This window comes from Plectropomus leopardus, chromosome 7, assembly GCF_026936395.1.
Source record: "Plectropomus leopardus strain MGB_pleo_1.0 chromosome 7, ASM2693639v1, whole genome shotgun sequence".
Classification (NCBI taxonomy): Eukaryota; Metazoa; Chordata; class Actinopteri; order Perciformes; family Serranidae; genus Plectropomus; species Plectropomus leopardus.
The window spans coordinates 18,291,820-18,318,136 of record NC_142182.1 but is presented as its reverse complement, the minus strand read 5'-3'; the positions used below and the strand labels follow the sequence as shown (position 1 = coordinate 18,318,136).

General features: G+C 39.3%; 1 protein-coding gene across 1 annotated transcript in view; it reads left to right on the top strand.

Annotated features, from left to right (window-relative positions):
• cdh13 (cadherin 13, H-cadherin (heart)) overlaps nt 1-26,317 on the top strand; it is a 368,162-nt gene that overhangs the window by 113,122 nt on the left and 228,723 nt on the right. The window contains exon 3 of the mRNA XM_088080115.1: nt 15,507-15,718. Within this exon, the coding sequence (XP_087936241.1) occupies nt 15,507-15,718 (212 nt within the window). The remainder of the gene's footprint in view (nt 1-15,506; nt 15,719-26,317) is intronic.

Here is a 26,317-nt window from a genome sequence, read left to right as displayed (position 1 = left end):
GCACTTTTGAATGAACTAACAAAGGCTATTCCTCATTGAGACCTTCGACCAGACATTTCAAGTGAACTGTGAACTCACTCTCTGAGCAGATAATGATGCTGTCATAAAAGTGACAGAATTACTTTGTATCAAAAGTTTAGTTCTTACCCATATGCTACTTTCCTGTCTTTTGGCTCTTGGCCCGGAGCCCAGCATGGCTCCTCTTGAGTGACCAGGGAAAGTGCTGAGTAACTTGGCCAGAGCCTCAGGGGCTCAACCTGGGTGTTACTGGCTTCCTGAAAGCCTATCGATCTGCCTGAATGCTTGAATGCCTTGCTGGGTGCCTGTGCGTTGCTGGATGTCGGCATGTGTGTGAAATTACGTTTGCGTATGGATTTGTGTGTTGGACTGTATGTGTTTGTGTCCGCAGCGCTGAGCTGTTTGATTGACAGGTTTGGCTGTGACTGCAGTTGGCAGGATGTTTTCAGCTTTTTTTTCTGTTTTGCTGTTAAATGGGTTGGCAAATATCCCCTTCTCTTATTTGGCAAGCTGGGGTCTTTAAAAACAGCCCTGACCTTATTTGCACAAAGGCCTGGGAAATCTTTACTTTACTCTAATCAGTAGTTTATTGTGAAAAGAGATGAGGTATTGTGTTATATTTTGGACATACTATTTTTTTTGTGTTGTCTTTCCCTGGTTATAAAAGCTGGATTACTGTTCTAGCTGTCCTATTATTGGCCTTTTACTCTTAGCCATTTTATCCCATTACTATTTATTTATTATTATTTACGACAAAAATCTTTTTGTGTAAATACTTTGTGAATGCACCAGCAGTCAACCCTGTAGTACTGTTGCAATAGCTTTATTGAGGTATTTTGTCAAAAATATTGTGACAGTGATTTGAAATGCCTCAAGCTTTTTTAGCTCCTCAGGGAGTATGCATGAAGCCACAGCAAATATATATCGATATGATCACATATCTAATCTCAGTGCCATCTGGTATCACTTTTAATCATGTGCATTCTTCTTTACAGATGCACTTGCCCACACACAGAACATGCACATGAAAGCTTTTGTGGTGGTTCTGCATCCAAGCAGCCAAGACTCCACTCATACTCCTGCTCCCATTGTCCACCCTGAGGGCTCCAGTATACTCATTTCAAAATCAAAGTTGGCATGCTCTCAAAGGCTGTTGGTGGAATTGCCTGTATGCTCACTGCCAATGGGGGTCTGTTCTCTCATACTAAAGGGTGGAGTCCATGATGGCTGAAAATAATCCTAACATTGAAAGCCAAACTGAAGATTGCACCAGCTAATTATGCAGATGGAAAGTGTTTATTATCAACCAACTCAACAAAGCTTTGTTCAACAATTGATAACAAACAAGATATTAAACATATTAAAAGGGGCAATTTTTTGCACTTATGGCAAATTTCAATAACTGTACCATATATGTTGGTATAATTCTCTCTGGGCTGGGTTGTTGTGAAAGAATTTGAGGTTGTACTATAAACAAACAACAACAGGTCAATCCTTGTGCGTTCAGAGAGCTGGTTCAGAGAGTGGATTAGATTCATCCATGTGGAAATAGTAAAGGTTAAACAACATGCAACTAATCACCCAAGTTTAAAACTAATTGTGGGTGCAGGTTGTACAGACATTTTCACAGGCTCTGACGAGAAGCTTTTTTTAAAGCCCAAGACCTGGCATTTTTAATTGTTAATTTATCTATTATTGGTCCAATCATTCCAATACCTGTGAGAATGTATTAATTTTGTGCCCTGTTTACACGTACAGGGTTATTTTTAGAAACGGACATTTCACCCTCTCCGTTTTCAAAAATAATTCCGTGCACACATATCCGTTTTCAGAAAACTTTGTGTTTACACGAACCCGTGTATGTCTGCTGCCAGGACAGGTAATACAGGGTGCAGGCAACTTTTTTTAAGACACTGACAGGAGATCGCATGACGGTCATCTCACCCTCGAGGTAGGGACGCAGCAATTCTGAGAGTGACAGCAGTGATGACCGCGACATCCTAAAATTTTCACGCCACTCCTCCGGGACAACCACTTCATTTACAAAGTTGTCCCGCCAGACGGCAGTTCTCCCTGGACGGACGCAAAACCGGCGACGCTGGCGGTGACGCGGACAGGCTCTTGGTGTTTTCCAAGATCTCCACCCTGGCCGGAGTTTTTAAAAAGCATCGTTTTCAGAGGCGAATTCTCCGTTTGCGTGTAAATGAAGGGTGCAAACGCAGGAATATTTCTCCGTGTACGTGTAAACGGGGCATTAATTTCATTTTCAGTAAACTAGGATCATAAGGCCCAAGCATTGACCCCTTGCAAAATTAAATAACCTGGTTGCATGGTAATAAAAATAATTCTAAGAATGTTTATTTTTATAGCACTCAACACATATTAGTATGAGTGCAGAAGGCCACCACGGCTTCAAGTAGTGTGTAAGGAATGTGACAGCATTTAGTTGTTATCTGGAATAGAGGCATCTCGTTCTACAGTGAAGTGTTAGATTTCATATGTAGTGTGTGTTTCTCACATTCTAAATACAATAATAACCACACACACTTACATTGTTTGGGGTATAGTTTGATCAGATAACTGAAATGAAATCATCATATTAATGTATTGATAGAACAAAGAAGCAGGCACAGTACTTTCTTGCCAGAGTTCAATGAATTATTCACTCATTTATTTTGTCTTTCCAGTCTGACACCATGGGATGTTGGTGAATCCCTCAAGAAAAGTTTGCAGCACTGCAGACTTGAAGAAAGTATGTACAAAAGGCATACTTATTTAAGGGCCAATTTTCAAACAGTGTGACACACAACAAGTTGTTTTCACAAGTTATCCTGTGCTCCCTTGGGACATTTGTCATCTCTTCATAGCCACTGATGGATTTCTGCTGTTTATTGATCAGGTGCTGTGTTTAGATATCCATCACTATGTCATGTACTTCAGTGACTGGTTGTCTGGCTGGTTTGCTGATACAATAATGAAACAGTAGTCAGTTGGTTTTGGCTGAGCTGACTGACAGTCTCTCTAGAAGTCTAATTTCAGGTCAGGTGGTTCATTATACTGGCAGGTACACCAGCAAGCAGGTGCAGATTAATGACTGACTAACATCAGTGGCTATGGAGGAACGACAATTTGTTTTGACAAAACAAAACTCATGATGTTTCTGAATGCAAAAAAGAATTTACTGAACCTTCCATGTTTTACCACTTTTTAGGGCTCTGAGATTGAGTCTGTATCTCATTACAAGTATCATGAAATCATAATTGATGATTCTCTCTCATTTAAGCCTGATATTCAGCAGTTGATGAAAAACTTAAGTTGATATTTAGTTTTTATTTTAGAAACAAGTCTTACTTTACCTTTGAGGCCAGAAGAAGACTTGTTGCTGCCACCTTTATGTCTATGCTGAATTATGGCGTAGTAGTATGGCGTCCTGGTGTCATAGCCATACATGCATGCATGCTTACAGTGCAATGGGGACTCCTTTGTTCTTACTTCCAGATATACATCCTACAAAAATGTATGGGAAGTTCGCTACCAGGACTTATTTCTACTTTTCTGCTATTTCTACAACTGGAGCCGGTTGAAAAGTTTCCTAAATATTCAGGGACTGGTATCATCAGACACCGTCGAAATTATTCTAAATGACTTTATTTTAGATTAATGCGAGAAAGTATCACAGGCGCTTTGGGCAAAAGCATCAAAATAAGAGGAAGCAGTATTCTGAGTAAGTTATTAGTTACAGACACATTGAGTAAAATAGTCCACCTTCCACCCTGTCTGTCTCTCTTTCTGTCACTCGCAAATGCACACCTCGCCTCTTTCCTCAGTTTTGTTTTGTTTTTTCCTTTTTTGGGATAGTTTATATCCACTACTCATTTTCTGTATTTCAGAACTGTTGAAATTTATTTCTACATTTGGAGTTTGATTTTTATTTGGGCATTCTTGACTACATTCTTCAATGTTTAATGTTCTTTGTCTTCTATCTTCTACTTCTTCACACTGTGTGTGCCCAAGACCCGACAGTGTCATCTTTACTTTATGGGTATTGGCAGGTCGTGTACCTAAGCTAGTAAGGAACTGGCATGTGTTTTAACCTAAGAGGACAATGGGATTCATCATTGTAAGAACACAGGTGCAAAAAATTTGGTCTAAATACATGTCATGAATCTGTTTTTTTCTTATGACCTTTTTTAAGAAGAAATTTTAGAAAAAGTTAAATAAGATTTTGGTAAGGCCAAATTAGTCTTTTACCTCCTGATAAATAAAGGTTACATTTAAAATAAAAGAAATGGCATAAAATCTTAAATTGTCTCATTTGCTTGTTTGTCAGACTGCATATTATCTGTTTTACAAAAGATGTGATACAGTTACTGCAAAGCCCAGTTTCTGATTAAGCATTCAATGTGTATGACTATCACAATGATTCGGTGTGTTTCCCCTCTGCAAAGGCTATCTTACCATCATCTGCGGCCAGGCATCCATCCCTGCCCCGGCCCTCTATGATGGAATGCTTTGCCCTGCAACTGACAAACAAACACAAGCTGAATGAAGTTTGTTTCTCTGCTCCAATAAACCTCACTTACTCCCTTCAGATCTGTTACTGTGGTTAACCTTGTCAAGCAAAGCTTCAGGGATCTCAATTGCGTAGATATGCTGATACATTTTCATTTATATTTTCACATAAAACAGGGTGAGGAGCGCTATGATGACTTTTGAAATAGGAATTTAAATGAATTCATATTTAAGCAGGTGCAACCTTGAAACAGGCAACTTCAAAGCCCAAGCCTACAGGCCTAAATATTTCCAGCTTTCGTGGAGACAGCAGGATGTTTACTGTTGCTGTCAGTGTTATGTATGCATGTTATTTACTGTGAAAAGCCCTGAACAGTATATCTTTTTTGCTGATGGGCTGACTAGCTCACTAGCTCACTGATACATGAATACATTAAATAATTCATTAAGTGTAAGTGAACATGGCTGGCTTATGTTTGCCTTCCTAGTTGCTTTAAACCAGTCACTGCAAAATGCTAGCAGGCACACTCTCTTAAATCATGCACCAGAACAGACACTTGGATCAAGGCATATGTAAGATATATGCTCTTCCTGTCAGAAATGTGAAATGCGCATTTTCCTGTCATTATCTGCCACAGACCTCTTTATGAAGAGCTGCTGGTAATAATGAGACTGAGTTTTTTCTGGTTTTGTCTCCTGTTTGAGTTTGTGACTGCGAGTGAGGAGACGAATCTGTCTGAGACTTATTTTGCATCCTGATGAACACGAGTGATTATCAACAAAAGTGCTGCAGCCCATCAGGGAAAATCCAAATCGTAATTACGGCGGAGAAAAGATGCTCAGAAAACCTTGTTAAAATCTACTAAGCCCAAGGTTGTTTCTTGTTTGCCTTGTTTTGTCAAGGCTGAATATCATGATCGCAAATACCCAAATTAAATAAAACTGTGCAGAAGACTAAATACAGAGATGTGAGTAGATGTATAGTTAAGTAGAGTTTGCCATTGTCCTCTCTTTATTAGGTGGAAGAATCGCACTGCAGCAATTTAATGCTGCATGCAGTTAAAGAGCACAAACTATTATGATTGCCAATTTACACTGTTTAGAAATTACCCTCAGTAATTTAACATGCCCTGGCTCAGGCAGTGGAGCCACAGCTGGAGCAATGCTGATTTCTGCAGCCCTGCTATTGTAATGCAGCTGCAGATCCATCTGTTTGCATCATAACATCTGGCCAAAACTAAGACGCAGCGCTAAAGCATGATGAAAGTGTCAATACCTGCTGCCCACCCAGGAGACTTTTGGGTTGGTTTTCTTTTTCAGCAAAAGCACATAGTCTATTTTATGTTCCCTCGGTGTGGAGGATGGCAGTGGAGGTCTGGTCTGTGGAGTTACAATTTTGGTCTGGACTGAAATATCTCAACAACTATTGGAAAAATTACCATTTTGTACAGACATGGTCCCCAGAGGCTTCAATTCCCATGACTTGATGATCCTCTGACATTTTCTGTTGCACCACCAGCAGTTAAAATTTTTCTCTTGTTCTGTGAAATATCTCAATATGTACTACAGCAGATGGATCGCAACAATACTTTTTGCACAGACATCTACACCCACAGAGGGTGAATCCTAATGACTTGACGTTAACATTTGTGCTTTTAAATGAACTGTGTTAACAATTATTGGCTGGATTTCCATGCAATTTTGTACAGACATTCAAGCCCCCCTCAGGTTGAATTGTAATGATGAGATGAGATCCCCTGACTTTTTATCTAACAGGTCAGAAATTGAATTTCTCTAGTACTTTGTTTTATGACCAAATAACATGGACTATATAAATAATGGATGTTGCCCATCGGTTTGTGGACTGCTGTATGAATAATTGAGGTCCGTATTTCAGCTCTCGCTCTCTTGTTTTTTTTAACCACACTGTGGCAACGCCTTTCACACAACTTGTCACTCAAGTGACCCCGCCCTTGAATAGTATGTGTAACTTTGTTCCTTGTTGAAATGTAAATGGGGGAGTTAGAAGAAATGCACTCCGTGCACTTTTCTAGAATATTGAAAGCTAGAAAGACCTAAACTACTTTTGTACCAGACTTTAAACATGTTAATTTTGGCTGTAAAGTTGGGGCATTTTAACATGGGGGGTCTATTGGGATTAACTCTGTTTTGGAGAAAGAGTCAAGTGGCCATTTAATGAACTGCTTTCTTTGGCACTGCAGTTGCTTTATTTTTCAGCCTGCTTGCCAAATACCTGCAGAACAAATGACATTTATATAATTCTCAGCTGTAGTTTGTATTCAAAGTATTACTTTACCCACAAAATGACCATTGTATATCAATTAGTCATACCATGTTGCCCTGAGTTTGTGAAGAAAACTTTGTTTCTCTCGCATGCCTCCAAGCACAACATTTCATTCATTGATTGAATCAGTTAGTTTCTTTGTGTTATTGTGTGACTTTTGTGTTTTAAAGGGTCAAAAAAAAAATCACACTATAGCAGACAAACTCCCTATAGAGGCAGTGGTAAAAGGTAAAAACATTGGTTTTGTAGATGGAGTCTTTCTTTGAAGCAAGCATAGTTACGTTTCACTTTCAGTTTAATTCCACATCAGAAAGGTCTGTGTGGGAAGTCCTGAGCATGCGATTGGATTGTAATATTGAATTATATTGAATGTTCTGATACAGTTTTGCTTTTGTTGATTGTGGTTTACAATCAATCAATATATCAAAATGTTAAATGTTATATCAAAATTTTTCAATGCAGGTATGCAAGAAAAACATTTTCTTTTTAAGTACAAGGTTACAGTAATTTGTTTGCAAGTTTTTATTTTGTGGGTGAAGTACTCCTTTTAGACTCATCAGCAGATGTCGTGCATGTCATGCATGCTAACGCTAAGATGCTTTTCATTGTATACCTACTAAATGAGTGTGTTAGCATTGTGATTGTGCACGTTAGCATGCTGACGTTATCATTTAGCCCAAAGCACCTCTGTGCCTAAGTAGAGCCCAGTATAGCCTCAGAGAGTCACAAGCATGGCTGTAGACTCTTGAGTAATAATGACAAAATAAAGATGTGTGGCAGCCTTGGCTAAGATGAGATTTAAACTCAAGCATGTCTAACACTAAGCTCTAGACTAACTGTTGGACTGTATGTGACCATTACTCAGTTCATGTGGTGCTGGTGTAGTATCAATTATGCCCAGTAGGACCTCAGGTGTCAGCTTTAAATGAGACTACAATAAAATAGTATGACACAAGTATTAGGTTCATTATTTTGTAGAAATTTTGCTTCCAGGCCACACACACAAAATTTCTACACAATATTTTGTAGAAATTTTGTGTGTGTGGCCTGGAAGCAGTGTCCTGGCATCCCTGGCCTGGCAAGGTGGACGTGCTGTAACTCAGGGAGATAACAAGGAGAGGATGATCCTCGGCCTCAAGTGAGAGAGCACAGAGCTGGCCCCTTATTATTTCTCCGTAATTACTCTCTTTTTCTACAGCTCACTCTCTCACTTCTCTACTGTCTCTTTTTTTTCTGATTTACAGTACCAGAGAGAGACAAACAGGGAGCCCTCTGTGTTTTTCCCGCAGAGAGACAGACAGCAGACAGAAACAGTACAGAATAAACCATCTCTGGTTGTTGACTGTGACAACAAGAGACCTCACAGATCAGTGTAAAATACCAAACCATCAGATCACGGCCAAACCAGCTGCTGTATGTAGCACAACACCAAAAAAAGCCCTGTTCATGTACATGGTACATGGTACATGCTAAAATATGGTGATTTTGATTCAAATGAGATCACTGTGGTACCAGATAGCTTCAGCTGTGCACAGTATGCAGAGTGACTTCAACTCAGCTGCTAAGCTGTTAGTGACTGATCTATTTTGTAAGTGCCAGCTTATCATAATCAGCTTTTGCACATTTCTAAGCTGGTGATTCAACACAGTCTCTGAACCTCAAGTAAATAATTTCAAGAATGTCAGCGCTGCACAGCGTAACTTCTCTACTGTTTTGACAGTTTTTATTGTAGCTTAAAATAAAAATAAAACACCAACAATAGAAATCTTTTTCTGAGGGCAATAGTTGACAGTGACATTTTATAGCCCTGTTATTTGTAAGAACACTCAAGGGGCACAGAATGTGTTATAATTAGCTAGCTCTTTTCTGTTAGCTGAAATGAGCTGTACGCCGTGACAGAGAACAACAAGAAAAAAACAAAACAAAACAACAACAAACAAACAATGAATGTCAGATAATAATGAGGGACTGTGTCTGGAAATTAAGTGGCTTAACAACTTTTCCTGTTCTCATCAGGAGTTAAATATGCACATTATACTTTTCTTCTGACTTTTAAGACTTTGAAATGCAGACACCACCTGCCTTTAACTGACAGTAACAGCAAAGATAAATTTAAAAGCTGTTATTTTTTCACAGCTGTGTGACACAGAAATGAAGCCATTGTCTAACAGATGTTTAAATAAATAAAAAATATTGTAAGTGTCCATCTGGTTTCTGATAGAGCTACAGCTTGCACTGAGAAGAGTGAATACTATCAGAAAACAAGTATATATGTTTAGTATGTAAGTTTAGAAGACACTTCACACTTCATTTTTTTTGTATCTACAGATACATGCTTTAACAACATGTTATTAGATCGATAAAAAACAGAATTCAGTTTCTATCAAAGTTTTTTGTTTGTTTTTTTCTACGTTACAAATCTATAAGAAACCTAAGGCTGCAGTGGCTCGCAGAGGAGCCGACGTGTGCGCCTTCTACATCTCAGCAATGTGTAGAGTGGAGCCTGTCAAGCAAGTTAATGTTAGTATTGTCGTGTCGTGACTAACAAATAGGCGATGTCACAGTGGTTATTTTACACAGTCTAAAATAACTTAATGTTGATCAATCCAAATTGTTTCATGTTTGTTTCACAAGTGGTTTGTCCACACTGTCATCATTTTATTACATTGTTGTTTGCTTAATGGGACACTGCTTGTTAGTGGACATGGACGTCACACCTCCGATATGTACAACATGTCCAGACAATATCCACATGCATCGTGCATATTCTATTCTTTTTTTTCCTCTTTCTTTCTCTTGCTAGTTGATTTCCCCTTGTTTAAAGTTGGATCTCAGAAAGCTTTAAAGGCAGTTTGATAAAGCACATGTGGAAACACCTGGATATTCCACACAAAACTGAAACATGTGCATAACTGGAAACATGTATGTTGCAGAGGAGACATGGCATTGTGGAAGGAAGGAGTATTAGAGAGAGTTTAGATGGGATGAAAGGATGAAAACATGCATCCAGGTAGCAAGCTGACCTTAAACAGTCCACGAGCACTCTGTGATGTTGCCTCAGATCAGAAAGTAACTGTGCTTTAATTGGCTTTACTCACAGTGCCAAACATCAAAGCATGATCAAGGGCCCTAGAACACACACAAACACACACACGTGGAATTGGTTGGAGTGGCAGTAAAGTCGAAGGTGGGGGGTCTTAATCTTCTGTTAAACCCAAGATGAAAGATTCTGTCGTCAGGACCACCATGTTGGCGAAATCCATGAAACCGTTATCTTTGTAGTGAAAAAGCGAGGGCCTTGTTACCGCTGAATCCCAATAATGGGTCTTACACAATACTTGTGTGATAGGAAACTCTGGGGTAAAATGCAATTCAGGGTGTAAATACATGTTCAAAGGCAGCTCTTTCTCTAATGCCAGGTGATTATTTGGAGCCGGTGTTCTCCTGAGCCTTTTTTATGAGGCTGAGCACACTCTGTCTGGTTAGACACGGCAGCTATCAGCTCAAACACACCCGTGCTGCCACCTTTGAGATTACTCCTCTGATTCCCATCTCTCCCATCATGGAGACTTGACATTTAGTTACAAGACAGAAAATTGTCTTCAAAACACTCTCAAAGGAAAACTTTAGTGTCTGATAGAGGAGGGTGAAAAAAATCCAATTTATGTGGCTGACAAGGGGAGTGGAGCCAATGTAAATATGCTTGAATACTGTTGCAAGTCAAAACATGTTGCTTCATCACTGAGAGGGAGGAAATGTAGATGGAAGTTAGATGCTTTGTCTGTATGATTCTGGTGTTCTTGCTGGAGCTTTTTATTATGTTTTATGTTAGAACGAATTTCGCACTGTTATGTTGCCTTGCCGTTTAAACTAAAAGGTACAACTGCTGAATTGGGCGAGAAAGTTGTCACAACTTTGAGTCGACAGTGGAGGTAGTAACAGCACCGATTCTGTGCCTGTATAAAAGGGACAGCCAGCAGGATGGGACGATGGGCGAGATGGGTGTAACGTTGTGTCGATGTGTTAATGTGTGCGACTCACCGTGGGGGATTTAAAAAGCAGAAAGCAGCAGTAAACAGTTAGCTCTATGAAGAAGAAGAACAGCAGGCGGAAATGTCTGCAAACTGAGAAAATAATGAGGTCCAGGAGCTTCTTACCCTCTTTGCAGAGATATGTAAATTATTGTTATTGCCATGTTATGTCATTGTTATTTTTAAGAAAGTGCTGCCAATGTGTAGAGGCAGACACCGTTGTGATTCCATGATGCTGGCATGCTGTCTAAAATCAAATTAAAAGAAGTTTATTTATATAGCACATTTAAAAAAAGACACAGTTAACCAAAATGAAATTAAAATGAATGGGACACAAAAGACTCAGTTTAAATAGGCACAATAACAACAACAGAAACGAAAAAAACAGCCATAGAAATTACAAAGCAATATTATATGTACACAAATATAAAACAAAATAAGAATGGTAAGAGCATAAAAAAGATATAAAGATAAAATATTTAAAAAGTGCAACCAAAGGCCACTAAAAATATGTACATCTTAAGATTAGTCATAAAAGCGTCAAATTACACACTGAAGCGGCATGATGCCGCTATTGTTTGGTTCTGTGTAAAAATGCAAATGTGGTGTAATGAAGGGACTTCATAGCTGACCTATAGTGCTATCTCTGTGCAGAGTGGGCTTGAGGCATCACTGGTTTACAGTGGTGTGTAATTTCTAAAACACAAAATGTGTGAAACAGGGTATAGTTTGTTCCATAAATTCAATAATCCAGTAAGGTGACTGACCTAAGTTTTCAGTTGTGCACTCCTGACAAAAGTGGTGAATATAATTTTCTTGCTAAAAGCTTTAATGAGAACTTTAAAGTGGTGCTTTTGATGCCAAGAGTGCTGATGGAACGATCAAGCCTAAAGTAACCACGGCCCTCAGTGACCGACTTTGTGGAACATTTGCCATTCACAGGCTCCACAGGAGGTTTTTGGCCTGAAAGGAACTTGAATGTCAAACTTGAAGGAAAAAGTTGAAACCCCTGCTCACACACCCAGCCTTCTTCTCCTCTTGAGTCATCAGTGAGGGATTTTGGCGACCCTAATCCATGTTGTGTGCAGCTATTTCAACCCTGAGCCAGCACTCTGAAGAAAGAATGTGGGTGCGCGGTGGTGCCGGTGGTGAGCGGGGTAAGTTGCGTTCTGTCATTGTTGCCTGACTTCAAAGCCGCCAGCTCACCATGCTCTCCTCTGAAATCCCTCAAAACCTGACAACATTAGAATACCATCAAACACTCTCTGGCTGCCTTTGAAATGCCACTGACACTGTTTGGCGCTGCAATTTGCAGGCTCTAAAGAGTGCGCCCATGTTATTGAAATAAATCTGAGCCTTGTAATGGGAATGGAAATGAACACATCTTTCATGCTTTGACTTAGAAGTGCGAGTTGAATATTGAGATGGAGCTTTGTGTCCCAGGAGAGTAGGTTGTTGACTTTGTAGCTCTCCCTCCGTGTCCATTGTACCCTTGCCTTTCCTATCATTTTCTCTTTCTCCTTTTCCTTTTCCTGCTTCTTCTCTCCCCTCCTCTATTTTTCATGCTGGTATTCCCATCTTAACATCATCCAGATGGCAGAAAACGATTCTGTCCAGAGGGAAGATTTTAAAATGTCTGCAGTGAGGGAGATTAAAGAAGCCAGACTAAACATTCACAAAGGTTAAGTGTACTAAATGAGTGCTTTGACAGACTTCAGTCCATTGAGGCAGTGCTTACCATGGACTTTATCCATCTCACTTGGTGCTGGCATCATGAAAGGTAGATGTGTACAGATTGATGAGTTTAAGTCAGACACAAAGCCGTTGCTTCTATAAGGTGAGAAGTTGGGGAAGGTGGAAGAAAAGGTCAACACCAGAATGAGAACAAGGTTGTAGAGTCTGAAAAAATTTGAAGTCCAGGTACATTGCATCTGCTTTGATTCAGAGACATAACTAATAAGAGTTACAGCAGTTGGAAGTGGAACATTATGTGTTTGTTACAGAAGTGGTGTGCCATCTACTGTCCCCTCTGTGCGCGAGCATATTTGCATAAAGACAACTAGTCATTAAGGCTTAATTACAGTGACAGTTATCCTTTTAAGTCAACACATCATTCCTGAAGAGATGAGATACTGCTGAAAATAAACTAATAAAATGTATGCCCTATGTGCAGTCAGTGTCTTTCATACGGTTGCAATGCCATGTAACTTCCTATTATTTCTTAAATATTTTTTTTGTGTATTAAAATGCAGATATATGACAGTACCACATGCACACCTACACAACACAAATGCATATGCCTACACACACAAACGACCTTATAAAATCCTGCCAAAGGAGTGGAAAGCTGATTGATTCACCTTAATACTAAAATTATATGAATTATATTTATTAACTGTTAAAAAAACAATCCAATGCAAAAATTCCATGGACAACACATAGACCCTGAGCAGTGACTTTGTCAGAAATGCAACTGAAGAGCACCTGGTATATCTGTGCACACCAACAGCCAAACAAACTCATGTTTTGTTTTGTTTTTTTGAACATTTTATTTATTCAACATAAAGATAACACATTACACAATACAGAGGAGATGTTCAAAAAAATACTTACTTATACTTATATTTTTGGTCTTTTCATGTTCATCATCAGCAAAAAATCAAACTGATTGGCTTTAGTTGTTGCTCTCTTACTTCCCTCATGTCTTTCAGTGACGCACAAGGCTGAGAAAACTCATTCGAATCTTAACAACAATTAGCTATCCAGATTTGATGTGAAAACTAATTCTTACTGGCATGTAAAGCCGGGAGGCAATCAGGATTTTGGAGGGCTAGAGGGATGGCAGCTGTATTCTCACAGTTTTTATTTTCCGCTTCCCTGAGTTGATAACAAACACAATACACTTTATGCATTGTCACTATATGTGACCTTTAGGATTTTAAATGTAAAGACCATATAGCCCAAAACAATTGTGCCCCAAAAACAGTATTTTAAAAATGACACCTTAATCAGATGCAAAAAATGTGCACAATTGATAATTTTACAAGTGCAAATTTGCCTTACATCTTCTATTATTAATCCTTTGCTTTTATTGGAAGCAAATTGTAAGTCAGACTGAATCAGATGGATTTTTTTTACTGTTTTTGCAACTGTATTTGTATGACAATTATCATAATACTTTGCATTTGTAAGGAAGTGAGGATTTAACAGCACGACATCAAGGCAGCTGTGTTGGTTTCGACTTTAATGAGCTGGTTCAGCAGAGAAAGAGCACAGCCTTTGCACTGGAGATGGGAGCTGTGCTTTATTTTCACAGAGGCACCACTGATCCACAAGCTGCTCTGAGAAACTTGATAAATGTGGGCTCAATTCTGAACCCATTCCTTCCTTTAGAAGGAGTGCCTCCCAATGCGAACAGAGCGCAGGAATAAGAGACTTCCAGATCCTCTGCAAAGGGTTTCCTTCAGCTGGTCACGAGCTGCCACAGACTTTTCTGTTATGTTAAGCTGAAAGCATGACATCCATAATTGATGAGCCATGTAGGGCATTGTCTTGACAGCTCTGTCCTCGTTCCAGCGGAGTGGAGAAACATAATCTTTCCCATCTGAATTTTTCCTTGTTTTTACGATGAACTAACTCACAGTGTTTGGTAACATAAAATGTGGTTGCATTAATAATGATGACATGTCATGTGGAATATCTCGTACGTTGTGTTTAAAATTGCAGGCAATTCTTGATCTCAGACAGAACTGAAAAGGAAATAATGGAGACTTATGTAAGCCACCAGGTCTGCTGCTGACACTTGTCTGAGATTTGACATTTCAGATCTACGCTGCTAATAGAGCAGTTCTATGTGATTCATGTTGCACTTAATTTACTGATGAACAACATGTGTATCCATCCTCGCATGCAGACTTCCTCTGCCCCCACAATCCGCAACAGCAGGAAGCATCATGGGAGGCTGAGGTAAAGGGGAGGTGAAGGATGAGGGAGGGGAGGATTGTCAGGGCTGAGGGTGGGGGAGGACATGGGGATCATGTCACGACACCAAGGGGAGTGTGCGAGAGAGATAAAGAGGGGATGAACATGATCAGAAGGGATAAAACCCGGTAGAGTCCTCGGCAGTATCTCCTTCAGTCAGACTAGACAAGCTTGCATGTGCACGCGTCACATGCACGGAACTCAAAGGTGGCATTTTCCTCCTCCTTTACCTTAAATCCTTTCTCCTCATCCAGTCTTGCAACTGAGTGCAACTGTACTCTTTGTAGTAAATGCAACAGTCCATGCAAAAGCAAGTCAGACACATTAATAAGTCTACAGTGCGTACAATGGGTCATAAATATTAGAGCAGGCTCGTGAGAATAGAGATCAGTGAGTTTTATTGTAGTCTGGCTGACAGAGCCTTTCAGAACATCCTCCTCTTTCCTCGGGGTATCTGTTTATCTTCAGGGCATCTTTATATCTGAGAATTACTTGTTTTTGTGGATTGTTTGGCAACCCCTCAAGTTCTCTTCTTTACAGTGCAGTGTATACCTCAGTGACTGTCTTTCATAAGGCTGATTTTTCTTGACATTTCTGTTGTCTGTAATTTGTTCCGAGTGAAGTGCATAACACCCACCCTCTCTGTGTGCTTCTTTCAGTTGAGTTTGATGACTGTGCGGGGAATGAGGACGTGAAATTTGAAGTGTCAGACCCCAGATTCCTCGTGGACGGAGATCTGAATCTGGTTCCTCAGAGAGACGTTCTGTACAGCAGACCAGTCCTGTTCATCCATGGGCTCAGTGCACGTGCAGATGACACGGCACAGGTGGAAGTCACTGGACTGCCGGATCAGTCGCCTCACACTCTCAGGGTTAGTACAGTAGGATTTGATGCTTATGTGTGTGTGTGTGTGTGTGTGTGTGTGTGTGTGTGTGTGTGTGTGTGTGTGTGTGCATGTGCGTGCATGTGTGCGTGTGTGTTTATCAAATTCTTATTTACGCTTCATCAAAACTGAAAAGGTTATGCTTCATTAAAGATTGAAAAGGTTACCGTAATGTGGTATAACCAGATATAATGCGGCAGTGATTAAATAACAATGCCCCTGGGTGACCGAGAGGCTTTACGAGCTGCTTTTTAGTTTGATATTTTGCAGAATACACTTATTTGTTTTCATGCTAAGATTTAGATGACAAGATTGATGGCATTGTCATGCCTGTATTGCAAATCTACAGGCAGCAGCATGTGTAGCTTAGCAAAAAGGCTGAGAACAGGGAGGGAGAGGGAAACAGCTAACATGGCTCAAGTTACAAAATCTGCCAATAAGCACCTCTAAAACGTATCACTTAATTACTTAATCCATAAAGAAATAAAGTGTTAACATGAAACATGATAGTGTTACGTGGGGGGTGTGCTATGTCTTGGCGAGAGGAAGTAACTTTCTGGAGTCTCCACTGGGTGCCTGGAAAACTCATGATGGCAAGCAACTAAGGGAAGTTGTGCCTGGCCAAGGAAGAGTGACAACGTGTAATTTTTACACATTGGTTCCTCTGTACAAATTAAACAGTTAATTAGGGACATTTAAAAGTGCTGGTAGGTGGAGTTTGTTACCTTAGGACTACGGGTGTGCCATATCATATAGTCCACAATAATACTAGTAGAATTTTTAATATGATAAAAAAAATAATTATCATCATAATGGGAATATTTGGACTTGTTGACATAATGGTGTCATACCATTACATATGACAACAACAAAAATGGCTGGAAGAGATATTGATACTGGCCAGGAGCAACTTCAGTAAAGTGGAATTAGTGGCCTGGGCATCCTGAATGTTTTATGATCAGACCGGGACTTACAGACTCTTTTTGTGACTTACTGCTCAGAGTACACTGTCAGCGGCTCCTCTGACAGCAGCACAGCATCTCTCTCTGTCTCTCTGTCTCTGTTTCTCTCTGTCTCTTTCAACGTGTGCACACAGGAATCAGTTTCAACAGGTAATTTTGTCTTAAGTCTCTTGTAATGTAAAGCTAAGTGACACTTACAGCACACCAAAAGAACTACATAGATACAAACGTGTGCGTGTCAAAATAAATGCATGTCTGCGTGTGCGTCTGATCGTCAGCGCTGACTGACACATGCTACAGCATGGAGAGTGAAGGAGAAATATCGGTGCATACCGGTGCAGGTGGAGAAAACAGCTGAGTCATTTATATATATGTACTATTTATAAGTTGAAGAGAATGTTTTTTGTATTTGACAATTGTTGGGTTTAATTTTGTTGTAGACTACTATATTATAAACAGAATCTGAATCTCACTTTGAGTTGTCTTTAAACTGTTTTTTAAGCTTAAAACCATTTTAAACTAAAGAACTGAGAGATTTCTGTTAATTTTTTTTAAGTGAAAATTTGAAGGCAAACTAATTTTATGTTGACATATACAACTACAACACTTATTGTGTTGCAGTTGCTTTTTCTTGTGTCAAATCATCAAGAATATCGTTATCGCAAAAATACCCTTAAACATCTTGATAGTATTTTGTGGCCACATCGCCCATCCCTGCCTTCGACAAAGCTGGACTGGCTGTTTTCCTAGTTTGTAATCTTTGCGCTAAGGTAGCTGGCTGAAGGTGGTAGCTTCAGAAAAGACTCCCCCCTCACCAGTCAGTGGCTATGAAAGAACTTTGCCCAGGTAAACATAACCTACAGTACTGTGCATAGATGACAAAAAAATGGCGACAGCTGTTATTGAGTGTAATGTGGTTATGCTGATGTTAAAGAAATAGTTTCTATCAGCTAACTGGTGGCAAATTATGCTAATATTAGTTATGGCTAGAAATCCCTGTTAAATCGCTTGTCTACTACTATTACTTATTTATTTTTATTTTCTTATTTTTTTTGTAAAGTTTTTGTTGCAATCTGTAGCTTTCCAGTAGTGTCCCTTATGCATTTAAATCCAAACAATAAATTTAGGCCGAAATATACATGTTTTGCGGCTGGGGCTCAGAGGTAGAGCTAATTGTCCTCTAGGGTTGGCGATTCAAGTCAACATGTCAAGTTATCCTTGGGCAAGACACTGAACCTTAAATAGCTTCTGATGGCTGTTCCATCAGTGTGTAATTGTGTGTAAATGGTTAAAGAGTGAGCAGCAGGTGGCACCTTGTACAGTAACTAGTGTATGAATGTGTGTGTAAATGGGTGGATGTGACTCATAGTGTGAACGCACTTTGAGTGGTCAAAATTGCTAGAAAAGTGCCATGCAAGTGCAGCTACATTTATCATTTTAGTGACAGAATGCTATATTACCAATATAGCACATGCTGTAGTAAATATAAAATGGTTTATATATTACTATATAATACTTGACCTGATGTAGGTTTCTGCATGATGACGTTGCTTTAATAAGTCTCCTGGCCTGCGCATCTTTGTGACTGAGCCAGTTCGTTGAGAATTGCGAGTTGAAGAGCTTTTAAAGTCCTCTAACCCCATAACCAGAACACTGTTTTCCTAGAATAGCGAAGGAATGGTCTGCTTTACTCAGCCTTACTCTTCTTCTTACATACTTACCCTAACAATATCCAATCCCACTCTTGGCTAAACCTTACCAATCCAATCCAAAGAAGGCGAGAAGCACACGCCAATCATAGGGCAGGTCATTCCTTTGCTATACTGGGATTTGCAGCATAGAAAGCTGCATATGTCACATAATGACACAAGCAAAGTAACCGATCCAAGCAGTGGTAAACCAGCCAGGTGTTCTGCCAGGTAAAAAACTGTCTTTGTCAAAGGAGTCTGGTAGCTCTGAAGAGAGCTCTACAACTTCAGTTCCCTGAAGGAAAATGCTGTCTGACAGCAAAGTGGCGATATATTACACTGACTATGAGTAAGTACCTCATATAACCCCACTTCAAAAACCCAAACTAACCTTTTCAGTTATTATTATTATTATTATTATTATTATTATTATTATTATTATTATTCGATGTTGCTCCTCTAAACTACATCCCTGCTTTTTGCGAACAGCTGAGTGGGTGTTTTTATTCAAAAACCCAGAAAGTAACGCAGATGGACCCATGCCTTATGTTTTATTAATTAGTCTCTTTAGAAGTTGTTAGACTACAAGATACACACCCAGTGTTTTTGATGAGACACGTATTCAGCTTGTGTGCCATTTCACCCACTGTTAATTACTGAGTTAGTTCCTTTACCCTTAGTCCTAATTCAGTTGTCATTTGGGCTGTATTTCTTGTTTATCACATCAGTAATGAGGATTACTCTCCGGTCTTTGGAACACACACACACACACACACACACACACAAACACATACACCACCACCCCCACACCTCTGCGTTGAGGCAGAAGGATAAATAAGATTACAGGACTGTAAGCAATTTGTGCCCATGTGCCTGACTTCTTAAGCCTTCAGCAAAGTTTTATAAGCCCACGTTCAGTCTCTATGTCCTGACCTGACCTATATTGGTGCAAAAATTCCAAAGCCAGCTAAATTCACCCATACGTAGCCTCACAATTCCTACGTGCACAAGAGAGCTTTCAGTCTTGGCAAGACTTTAAGTTTCCAAAATGTCAAAATAGGGGTTAAGCTTGTTGGAGAGATAAAGTCAGGTACTGGGTGTAGTTCACAAAACCATCATACATTAGCGATCGTTATTGCATATTAAAACATTAGAAGCCAAATTCATCAAATGTTCAGAGGCATCTGTTGTCAGTCTTCATGCACATGTTGATGAATCCTAATCACTCATAAATGTGTGGCACGCTCATGCAACCTTAATTATCATCAATTACCATAATTGCACCAACTCAAAGATGCCATATTAGGCAGTTGGGGAAACACCCACATCCATAATCTTTAAACCAAATGGACATTTGAAGAAAGTAAAAAAATGGCATAAGTGATGTAGGTATTAAGGTAGTACTTTGTGTCATTTCAAGAAAAATAGCCCTCTATTTTAAAACAAGTGGATGCCTTACAGTCTCAGTAAAAGATGACAGAGTAGTGGGAGAGCACAGAAAAGGTGATTGATGTTACATCCACCAAAAGAACCATAAAAGATGTTAAAGGAAAGGGTTTGATTTACTAAAGAGGGACATGCGTAAGCTGATTGAGGAGGCCAGGAGAACAGCTGCTGCTGTGCTCTGCCAAACCCATAGGCATATCATTGCCATCACCAGAGATATGTCAGTTTCTAGCACTGTTGCAGAAGGGAGCATCAACTGAGCACTGCACTAAATCTGTCCGCTGGCTGATGGTGTTAATGTTTGATGATAGATAGTCTAGATTATTGATCCAGATTACTGACACTTAGTAATGTTTAGCCCTTGAAATGGCTCTTAACACTTTGGAATGTCCCAGTGAAAATGAAAGACTTTTAAAACAGTCCATTGTGGATTTCACATTTGCCTTACACATGCCCTGAGTCAGTCAGGAGCAATACTTTCTTAAAACTTTAATAAATAACTAAATGTGGAGACATTTCTTTTGTTTATAATCATTATTTATGCATGAGGTCATATGGAAGGGAGGAGGAAGGAAGCACTTTTGTAGAGGGCAACATAAACAACTGTAATGTTTTTGTACCACAGTCTGGCACATGAGGAATTAAGCTGGCCATTGCCAATTATATGAATATTTGGACAGTAAACCTGCACCCCAACACTGAGCTTTGTTTCTCTGCAAATGTGTCCTTTTGTTTGTGTAATCTACAGAAATTTGTTTCTTTCGCCAGCAAATTGACTGCCATCTAAAACTCTGTGCACCTGAATAAACACCATTGTCCCTCATTCATATCCTCCATATTCCTCAATTCCCCCTCTATTTAGTCCAAATACACTAAGTTGATTAGGAAAGATTTCCAGGGGCTGCAGGTACAGTTGGTGTTCCCTTCATTCTCTCAGAGATCATCTGTCTTCCTGCTGCAGTGCTCAGAGTCCTGCTGCTACATTTCCTCCAGCACACAGCTTAATGAATGTCTCCATCCCTTTCAGCATGAAGTGGCCCTCATTTATTTTTGCCTCACCGTAGTTTATTTGGTTAGCTAGTATTTGGGTGTTACCTTGGCAAGTCATTGAGGATTTAAGTGAGTTAGTCTTTTGGCAATTTATGCGTGGGAAATGAAGTTTCTAGTGGCAAATGTGACTGAATATTCTTTCTTCTGCGTGTGTGTGGGTGTATGTGTGTGTGTGTGTGTGTGTGTGTGTGTCTCTTCCATGAGTCTTTTTTTGTGGATCACTTTCACATGGCATTTCATTAGTGCAATTGTTTTTTAACAGTACTGTAGTTGGTGTATGACAATTAATGATTACAGTTTTCACACATCATTAACACTGAAAAATAGTCTCAGTCAAACCAAAACTACTTTGTTAAATTCAGGCAGCAAAACATCTTGGTTAATTTTTTTTTAAAAGGCTCATGGTTTCCCAAAATAAGTATGCTTTTTACTAAAGTAATGTAACATGATGAATCTCACATGAGAAACGTCATGTACATCAAGTATCCTACTCCGACATACGATGTTACACTGTTAAAATAACTCATTGACTTTTGGTTGCTTATAGGACACAAATGTCTGTCTCCTGGATGAAAGTCTGGTGGTCCCCTCCCTCATTTGCTCCTGTGATAATTATTATTCCCACTAGCGGTCGTCACCTTTTAAAAAACATAAATATGGAATGTAATTTCAGCTTGTCATTATATTTTTAAGCCTTGCAAGAGGTATGACTCAAGCTCGGTCCACCTCTTTGGTTCTGATATATATATAACTGTTAAATAGATTTTCATAAAAACTTAAACTTGTACAGACATGAATGGTCCTTAGGAGATGGATCCTCATGACGTAAATGACACCACAGACATTTCATGTTGTGCCACCATAAGGTTGACATTTACAAAGTCTGTTGGCTACTCATTATCATCAGTTGGAATGCCATACAATTTGGTACACACATTCATGTTTCACTAGGGATGATTTGTAATGTGTTACTTTGGTTTACGACCAAATACTTGCGAAAGTAATATTTTCAGCATCCTGACCTGCACTTTGCTTGGATGCTAGTTAGCTAATGTTTGTATATACTATAAACTATAAACAACTGCTCAGCATTGGCATGTTAACATTGTCATTGTGCGCATATTAGCATACCAGTGTTAGCATGCTGATGTTAGTATTTAGCTCAATGTATTTCTGTGCCTTTGTGCAGCCAGTGGTGTAGTGGAGGTTTTATGCAGGTATACAGGTATACCTATCTATTTTTCTAACTGCATACAGTATACCCAACTATCACCCAGAAAGCCTTTGTATTGTATTGGTGAGTATACCTGCTTACTCTTGGTAACCTACCCATCTATCTAAGAGTATGCTCACCTTATCAACTACCACTACACCACTGTGTACATCCAAGCTGAGCTCCTGGCTGCCGACTCTTGTTCTTGTTACAATATATGATTCAGGAGAATTTTAAAAAAGAGAGAGAACGTTGTATATTCAATCAGCTATTGAGTGTGATAGAAGTGACTGCTGAGATCTCGGGACATAGAAGATTCATTGTAATTATTACCATGGAGAGATGGCCAAAAGTATAAAATAAGACCCAGATTGTCCAGGTACATACAAAAAATCTGATAGTTGGAATATACAGCACATTATTACCACAGTTTTAAACCCTTTTGTCTTTTCTGAACTTTCTGCTTTAAGATGCCATTAAACTGTAAAGGGGGAACTTGATTAACTGTTTTATCTTTCCTGTGGATACATGCTTTAATGTTTCTGTCTGTCCAAAAGTAGATTTACGTAACTGTTAATTGCAGAGCACACACAGTCACAAAATGCATAAATTAGGCAAAGGGAAAAGAGAGAAACAAAGATGAAAAAAAAAAGATTGTTGGAGGAACAGGGCGAAGAGGAAGAATTCCTAAATGTAATAGAATGATATGAGAGAGAAGAAGAGTCCTCTAGTGAGGCAAGGTGGTTTAAAGCTCTCATTATTTCACTATCAGTTAATCTGCTGCAGCTCCTCAAGGTCTGGTCGTATCATGAGAAAATCTATTGTCCCCTTTTCTGTCCATATCCTGTGGTCTCTCCTCCATACTCCCCCACCCCATGCCTCTGCACCGTCTCAAGTGGCCCATCAAACACAAGTTCAGAGCTGCAGCAGCTTCTGAAGAATCTGTAACTAACTCATGGCGAATTTAAAAGCTTGTTTCAATAAGCCAGGGGTTTGACTTGTGGAATGACTCTGCTGACAGTACTGGCTGCGCTGGGACTGCTGAGCTTTAAATCTCCAATCTGAGATAGTACTCAAGGTAGTCAGGCTGCCTTGATGCCTCTTCTGTGTTTTTCAATTATTGTAACAGAGCAGATTTCTATTTGAAATTAAGTTTCAGTAATGAAATATCTTTGTTATGCTGCTGTCAAAGTTAAATTCTGTATTTGCCCAAACCTCCCTTTGTTTCCTCTCTAACACAGAGCGGAAACATTCCATGGTGAATTTATTGGCATAACTAATGTTATCGTGGCAGGAGATATTGGCTTGTGATAATTGATAAGTGCTGTGAGCGAAGGTGGAGAGAATCACTTTTTAATTCCTCTGCGCAAGCTGTTAGTTTTGCTGTAACACAAGCCCAGAGGGAGAAAGATGGCTGATGAATGATTTCTATTATGCGCGAAACTCTGAATTCAAAGAGTAATTTATCCCCCCACCCCCCTTTCTTATTTATTTATTTTTTTTGCAATCGATCAATACATGAATTAATGGAAAAATGCGTTTCAATTTAACAAATGCATGCTCCAAGATATGGACTTGTTTGTGTGTATTATTCCGTGTTATTTTGGTCGCGTTATGCAGAACAACAGCTATGCAGAACATTTTCTTACCTTCAGGGGGCATTGACAGGCACCATTCAAATGTAACAACTGATAAGAGGCAAAATAATCTGAGTCCAAAAGCCTATTTATTTAGCTTTTGTTATGTTTCATGCATTTTTGCGCACTGAATGAAATGTAATATTGCATCCTGAGCAAAATCCTCATCCTGCAACGGCAAATAGATTTTCTCTAACCAAGCTTCCAATGTTCAGTAAGGCTTTCTGGGGATGACTAAGACGTGACATCTCGCAACCACAGCATAACATCTCACATTGTACCACACAACACATAATCTTCCTCTCTCTGTCTCCATCCCACTCACACTATCTCTCCTTAGCTTGTTCTGTAGCTGTCATTTGTTAATTCTGTTTACTGCCTTTGTCTATTGTCTGTTTTTACATCAGCTCCTCCATCTTTTGCTGAAATGGTTTAATATGTCTCCTAACTTACATTATTTTTTTTAGCTTTTATGCGTAGGAGTGAGTTTCACAGAGGAAACCAAAGGGCTTAATGTGATATTAACTTACAAGAGCAACAACACAAACCTTAACCTTCCAATTATTTATATGCGTGATTCAAAAACAGCTGTGCTAATTGTAACAATCTTTGTCTCACATCAGATGAAGACTTAAAATTAGAAAATACAAAATTAAGCACATAAAATTGTATTTGGTAATGAAAATGATAGGGAACCACATTTTGATAAGACCTTATGCCTAATGTTTTTTGTTTTTTTTTTATCATAATTTAAAAGGGTAACCAAGAAGCCCATTTTTGTCAACCAATGATCATTTCACCGAAAAGTAAAGCATCATTTTCACACCGTTTTCAGGCCCGGCTCATCGATTAGTCTCCAATATGGCTTATAGGAGATCAAGAATACAAGTAATATTGTTCAAATTTTGGGAATAAATCCTAAAATTAGGTGACAAGTGAAGTAGATGAGCTAAAATTAGATAATGAAAATGATGCTCAGGTCTCTTAGATTTAGTTAAAAGCCTCCCCTCTGGGTTCTGTACCAGCTGCAGATGAGAGAAACATCTGAATGTGATGGAAGTCAAGGGAAACATGGACTGTCACATGGATGACTTTTTCAGGTCAGCAGAGGATAATAAAGACATTGATTTAAAAAGGGGTTTCAAGAGGAAGAAATGGGAAAAGTTTGTGGATACTCAAAACTGCTACAATATTACACTCGTGGTGTGAAAACTGAGTATAAATACTGTAGTCCTATAGCGTAACTGCCTCTTTAGTTATAGGGGCTGATTAATTCAAAGCATGGTGGTCAAAATTTATATGACAAATTAAAAATTAGGAATGTCAGTTTAGGTTAATTGCTCTTTCAATATCACAGCATTTTAAAGAACCATCCATCCGTCCATCGACCCATCCATCCACTTCTAGCAGGAGGCATCCTGATAAGATGCCCGAACCACCTCAACTGGCAGAGGCTCTACTCCGAGCTCCATCTGGATGTCCGAGCTCCTCACCCTACCTCTAAGGTTGAGCCCTGTCACGATCTTTCACTCAAATCACTGCAAAAGCAATGGTATTTGACGACTTGGGAATGGAAATGGGCCGGTACCCGGTCAAAAATATTCCAGGCGGTTAATGGATTTACAAATGTGCAGATGTTAATTTTTCTCATATAAGAACACTAATGGATTTACGTAGTTGCTGTATTGCTTTTCAACATGATATTGCATATAGTGCTGTAATATACTCTGACACCTGAACCATGTAATGTGGACAATTTTAACATTTATTGTGCACAATGTTTGTGCAATTAGGTTGAATGTACACCTAATAGGCACAGTTATGCATGGCTTCATTTTATAATGAGCCTGTTTTGAAGCGGTTGTGTCTGGATCATTTTCAGTGCACTCTACACTACTATCTGCAGGTGTGATGGTACACACAGAAACAACCACTTTGGCACAGTATTAATTAATTCAGCTAATTGAATATTTGAAATAAGCATTAGTCATCAGTGTCTCACTGCATTCAGCTTGACTAAGATGAAAAGTGTTTATGCTTTGTTGATTATACTTTAACAGAGTGTGACACATTGTGCTGTCAACACCAAGCTGGCTCTAAAAGCAAGTCAATCCCCACAGACACCCATGAAAAAATGCCCGACTTCACAGCAGATATATACACGACTAGTGCCAGATACAAAAACTGTTATGGTCTCTGTGGCCAATTTATGACTGGGGGGGTGAATTTTGATATAATTTGTCTGTTAACATTTTTATTAAGGCTTTAAGTTATGGATAATTAAAGGCGTGGTTGCTTTGAGTGACTGGCCGTCTGCATCACTCACCACAGTCTGTGAGTCACATACCCCTCACTCCTTCACAGCTCCGCCCTCCAGTCCAAATATTGTCACCTCTGGTACCTCTGGCCAGAACTGGAGTGCAAAAACCAATGGGTGACGTCAGGGTTGCTATGTAGTCAACAACCACATTGAAGGACGTGTTATATGGAGAGTCTTTAAATGTCTGATGTAGTTTTGTACATACTGCTGACACTAACATAAGTGAGCTTAACTGTGTATTAGGCCTGATTGATTGCATGACCTGGCTGCA